Raw genomic sequence first — 6771 nt, forward strand, 5'->3', positions numbered from 1 at the left:
ACTGTATATACCTGTACTGTATATACCTGTACTGTCTATACCTGTACTGTATATACATTGTATACCTGCACTGTATATACCTGTACTGTCTATACCTGCACTGTATATACCTGTACTGTCTATACCTGCACTGTATATACCTGTACTGTCTATACCTGTACTGTATATACCTGTACTGTCTATACCTGTACTGTATATACATTGTATACCTGCACTGTATATACCTGTACTGTCTATACCTGCACTGTATATACCTGTACTGTATATACATTGTATACCCGCACTGTATATACCTGTACTGTATATACCTGTACTGTGTATACCTGCACTGTATATACCTGCACTGTATATACCTGTACTGTCTATACCTGTACCGTATATATACATTGTATACCTGCACTGTATATACCTGCACTGTATATACCTGTACTGTCTATACCTGTACTGTATACATTGTATACCTGCACTGTATATACTGCACTGTATGTACCTGTACTATACCTGTACTGTATATACACATTGTATACCTGCACTGTATATACCTGCACTGTATATGTACCTGCACTATATACCTGTACTGTCTATATAAATTGTTTGTATACCTGCACTGTATATACCTGTACTGTATATACCTGTACTGTATATACATTGTATACCTGCACTGTATATACCTGCACTGTATATACCTGCACTGTATATACCTGTACTGTCTATATAAATTGTTTGTATACCTGCACTGTATATACCTGTACTGTCTATATACATTGTATACCTGTACTGTCTATATACATTGTATACCTGTACTGTCTATATACATTGTATACCTGTACTGTCTATATACATTGTTTGTATACCTGTACTGTATATACCTGCACTGTATATACCTGCACTGTATATACCTGCACTGTATATACCTGCACTGTATATACCTGCACTGTATATACCTGCACTGTATATACCTGCACTGTATATACCTGTACTGTATATACCTGTACTGTCTATATAAATTGTTTGTATACCTGCACTGTATATACCTGTACTGTCTATATACATTGTATACCTGTACTGTCTATATACATTGTATACCTGTACTGTCTATATACATTGTATACCTGTACTGTCTATATACATTGTTTGTATACCTGTACTGTATATACCTGCACTGTATATACCTGCACTGTATATACCTGCACTGTATATACCTGCACTGTATATACCTGCACTGTATATACCTGCACTGTATATACCTGCACTGTATATACCTGTACTGTATATACCTGTACTGTCTATATAAATTGTTTGTATACCTGCACTGTATATACCTGTACTGTCTATATACATTGCATACCTGTACTGTCTATATACATTGTATACCTGTACTGTCTATATACATTGTATACCTGTACTGTCTATATACATTGTATACCTGTACTGTCTATATACATTGTATACCTGTACTGTCTATATACATTGTATACCTGTACTGTGTATATACATTGTATACCTGTACTGTCTATATACATTGTATACCTGTGCTGTCTATATACATTGTATACCTGTACTGTCTATATACATTGTATACCTGTACTGTCTATATACATTGTTTGTATACCTGTACTGTCTATATAAATTGTTTGTATACCTGCACTGTATATACCTGTACTGTCTATATACATTGCATACCTGTACTGTCTATATACATTGTATACCTGTACTGTCTATATACATTGTTTGTATACCTGTACTGTCTATATACATTGTATACCTGTACTGTGTATATACATTGTATACCTGTACTGTCTATATACATTATTTGTATACCTGTGCTGTCTATATACATTGTATACCTGTACTGTCTATATACATTGTATACCTGTGCTGTCTATATACATTGTATACCTGTACTGTATATATACATTGTATACCTGTACTGTCTATATACATTATTTGTATACCTGTACTGTCTATATACATTGTATACCTTTACTGTCTATATACATTGTATACCTTTACTGTCTATATACATTGTATACCTGTACTGTCTATATAAATTGTTTGTATACCTGTAATGTCTATATACATTGTATACCTATACTGTCTATATACATTGTATACCTTTACTGTCTATATACATTGTATACCTGTACTGTCTATATACATTGTATACCTGTACTGTCTATATACATTGTATACCTTTACTGTCTATATACATTGTATACCTGTACTGTCTATATAAATTGTTTGTATACCTGTAATGTCTATATACATTGTATACCTATACTGTCTATATACATTGTATACCTTTACTGTCTATATACATTGTATACCTCTACTGTCTATATAAATTGTTTGTATACCTGTAATGTCTATATACATTGTATACCTATACTGTCTATATACATTGTATACCTTTACTGTCTATATACATTGTATACCTCTACTGTCTATATAAATTGTTTGTATACCTGTAATGTCTATATACATTGTATACCTGTACTGTCTATATACATTGTATACCTCTACTGTCTATATACATTGCATACCTGTACTGTCTATATACATTGTATACCTGTACTGTCTATATACATTGTATACCTGTACTGTCTGTATACATTGTTTGTACACCTGCACTGTCTACAGTATGTACATTGTTTGTATACCTGTACTGTGTATACACAGTACAGCGTTTGTATACCTGTAGTCTTAATACATTGTTTGTATACATGTACTGTCTATATACATTGTATACCTGTACTGTCTATATACAGTACATCGTTAGTATACCTGTAGTCTTAATACATTGTTTGTACACCTGTAGTAATAATAAAGAGACTGAACTAAATGTTAGTACTACAGTATTTCATTTACAACAACAGACTGTGACGAAGTATTAATATAAACATGAGTCAGATGTTGACTTAACAAGAGTATAAAAATAGTGTGTGTCTGTTTAGTTTAACTCCGCCACATTATTTATGTTTCGTCAGCTCATAAATATTGGTCACCCAAGCTAATTTTACCTGATGTTCAAACAGCCTAACCTACCACTAACCTAACTCTAACCAAACCAAACCTAAGCTAACCTAATTCTAACCTAACCTAACCTAAGCTAACCTAATTCTAACCTAACCTAACCTAAGCTAACCTAATTCTAACCTACCCTAACCTAACCAAACCAAACCTAAGCTAACCTAATTCTAACCTACCCTAACCAAACCTAAGCTAACCTAATTCTAACCTAACCTAACCTAAGCTAACCTAATTCTAACCTAACCTAACCTAACCTAAGCTAACCTAATTCTAACCTACCCTAACCTAACCAAACCAAACCTAAGCTAACCTAATTCTAACCTACCCTAACCAAACCTAAGCTAACCTAATTCTAACCTACCCTAACCTAAGCTAACCTAATTCTAACCTACCCTAACCTAACCTAACCTAACCTAAACTAGGGTGAACTAATCTTCATATGACACCCCCCAAAGGACATTAGTGGCGACCCTCTCCTTAACCTTTACCGCCTCCTGTAGTGTCATTCACCTCAGAACTGTTGTTGAAGTTAATAATATAAACAGTAATAGTTGTATTAAGTATGGGAAGATATCTGAATTTTTTTAACGATGTATTTTATTGTTGTTTTGATTATGTGGTGAAAGACATGTGGTTGTTGTTGTTGTTGTTGTTGTGTAGTTTATGGGAGAACCATTGGTGACATTTCCTGATGATTCGCTCTCCAGCTTATTTCACCAGAATATTAATCACTTATGCTAACCTAACCTAACCTAACTTGACCCTAACTTAACCCTATACTCCGACAATTTATACACTAAACAATAATTTCTAAGAATAATAACATTTACTTACACATCTTTTTCGAATTTAATTTTCTCGTCTTTTTTTTTACGAAATATTGGAAATAAAATGTTTGATAGTAACATACATACATACATACATACATACATACATACATACATACATACATACATACATACATTCATATGGAGGTTCTTTTATAATTATATGTCATCAAGTTGGAGGCAGCTGTGTTGACGATATGCATGTGCAGTTAAGGTATACATAGGAGGGCCCGGGGAGCGCACGTATGTATATATGTATGTATGTACTGGATTGATTACCTCACGAATTTTCTAATCCTTAGTAATACACACACACACACACACACACCCACACACACACACACACACACACACACACATAAGTTTTAACCTCATGAGCATAGGATACACACACATATACGTACATACATACACAAGTTAAGCTCATGAACACACACACACACAAGATAGCCAGCAAATATTTACACAATAATCGTTCAGTCACTCACCAAATATTTAAGACAGTTCTCATCCCCTCTCTAATACACTACCTCATGAGCTATTTTACATCAGCATTACAGAATATTTACACAATAATCGTTCAGTCACTCACCAAATATTTAAGACAGTTCTCATCCCCTCTCTAATACACTACACTATTTTTCAGCATTACAGAATATTAAAACACCGGATTATATTTTATAATTTATCCGTATATCCCAGGGTGCCACAGGGTCAGGTCCCCCAGGGTGCCACAGGGTCAGGTCCCCCAGGGTGCCACAGGGTCAGGTCCCCAGGGTGCCACAGGGTCAGATCCCTATAGGGTGCCACAGGGTCAGGTCCCCCAGGGTGCCACAGGGTCAGATCCCAGGGTGCCACAGGGATCCCCAGCCACAAGGGTCCAGGTCCCCAGGGTGCCACAGGGTCAGATCTGGGGTGCCACAGGTCAGTCCCCCAGGTGCCAGGGTGAGTCAGATTCCCCCAAGTGCCACAGGGTCAGGTCCCCAGAGATTGCCACCATTCTGGGGTGCCACAGGGGTCAGGTCCCCAGGGTGCCACAGGGTCAGATCTCCAGGGTGCCACAGGGTCAGGTCCCCCAGGGTGCCACAGGTCAGGTTCCCCAGGGTGCCACAGGTCAGATGATCCCAGGGTGCCACAGGTCAGGTCCCCCAGGGTGTGCAGGGTCAGACTCCCAGGGTGCCACAGGTCAGGGTCCCCCCAGGGTGCCCTGAGTCAGATCCCCCTGGTCAGGCCACAGGGGTCCCCCAGGGTGCCACCCAGGTCCCCCAGGTGCCACAGGGTCAGATCCCCCAGGGTGCCACAGGGTCAGGTCCCCAGGGTGCCAGGGTGCCACAGGGTCCCCCAGGGTGCCACAGTCCAGGGTGCCACAGGGTCAGGTCCCCAGGGTGCCACAGGGTCAGGTCCCCCAGGGTGCCACACAGGGTCAGGTCCAGGTCCCCAGGGTGCCACAGGGTCCAGATCCCCAGGGTGCCACAGGGTCAGGTCCCCAGGGTGCCACAGAGTCAGATTCCCCAGGGTGCCACAGGGTCAGGTCCCCAGGGTGCACACAGGTCAGATCCAGGGTGCCACAGGGTCAGGTCCCCAGGGTGCCACAGGGTCAGATCCTCCAGGGTGCCACAGGGTCAGGTCCCCAGGGTGCCACAGGGTCAGATTCCCCCACAGGGTTCCCCCAGGGTGCCACAGGGTCAGGTCCCCCCAGGGTGCCACAGGTCCAGGTCCCCAGGGGTGTCGATCCCCAGGGTGCCACAGGGGTCAGGTCCCCCAGGGTGCCACAGGGTCAGGTCCCCAGGGTGCCACAGGTCAGGTCCCCAGGGTGCCACAGGGTCAGGTCTCCCAGGGTGCCACAGGGTCAGGTCCCCCAGGGTGCCACAAGGTCAGGTCCCCCAGGGTGACACAGGGTCAGGTCCCCCAGGGTGCCACATTATCAAAAAAATACGTATTATCGGTTCATGGAAATAATAGAGACTCGATTTCCTGATTTTGGGGAGAGAAATTTACAAAAAAAAATCCAGAATATAGTTATTAGGCCACCTAACGTGACCTAAAGTGACCTGAACTGACCTGATGCATCAACTATCAGGAAAACAGGTAGTATCACGCCACCCCCCCCCCCTACAAGGTGTGTCGATAATGGTACCTGGGATTCAACTTAAGACGCCAACTACTCGACACATAGTACACGTCTGTTGGTCGATCGCTATTTGATACTACCACAACGTGTTCATGAGTTAATGTGAAGCAAATTGGGTGACGTTACCTCATAATGGTAGGTGATAAATGACGTCCTCCTCCCTTACCCCCTCTCTCTCTCTCTCTCTTCCTTACCTCCCTGTCTACAGCCTCACTCCTCCCTCCCCTATCTCCCCCTCCTCCCCCACCCCCGTCCCCCCCATAAAGAGGCTACACGTGTATATGTTTTTTTTATTCCTATCTCGATTATGTAATGATTTACATAACGCGCATGGGAGATTACACCCTCCCTCCCTCCCCCTTTCTCTCACTTCTCTTCCTCCTCACCCCTACCCTTCTACTACCCCCCTCCATAGTCACAGGTGTACGAGCAAACACGATCATATCTCCCTCCTCTCCCTCCCCCTTCCCTGCCTCCTCTCCCTTGCCTCCCTCCCTCTCCCTCCTCTCCCTTGCCTCCCTCCCTCCCCTCACCTCTCACTTCATAAGCCATGACCCACCATGAAACGAGAAAATCTTTGGAAGCGTGTGTGTGTTCCTAGTCCTCTTGGTCCCTGTTCACCTGGCAGTAATGTAGGTACTGTACCTGCTGCAAATCGAAAGTTGCGAATTCGTATTCAGGGACAAGTTGTTGGAGCTTCCAATAACTTGATGACATAAACCATTGACTCTTCAGGCTTCTACGCCCTTGACTCATGAGACATAAAGGCAAGCATGAACTTAG

The 6771-nt window shown here is 41.9% G+C and overlaps 1 protein-coding gene across 1 annotated transcript; it reads left to right on the top strand.

Annotated features, from left to right (window-relative positions):
- Positions 1 to 4054: 4054 nt before the first annotated feature.
- On the top strand, positions 4055 to 5749 carry LOC121854296 (basic salivary proline-rich protein 2-like). The gene is made up of 3 exons (XM_042348879.1): positions 4055 to 4071; positions 4570 to 4970; positions 5106 to 5749. The coding sequence occupies exons 1-3, from the start codon at positions 4055 to 4057 to the stop codon at positions 5747 to 5749; spliced, it is 1062 nt and encodes a 353-aa protein (XP_042204813.1).
- The last annotated feature ends 1022 nt before the right edge of the window (positions 5750 to 6771 follow it).

This window comes from Homarus americanus, unplaced genomic scaffold, assembly GCF_018991925.1.
Source record: "Homarus americanus isolate GMGI-L3 unplaced genomic scaffold, GMGI_Hamer_2.0 scaffold50564, whole genome shotgun sequence".
NCBI lineage: Eukaryota > Metazoa > Arthropoda > Malacostraca > Decapoda > Nephropidae > Homarus > Homarus americanus.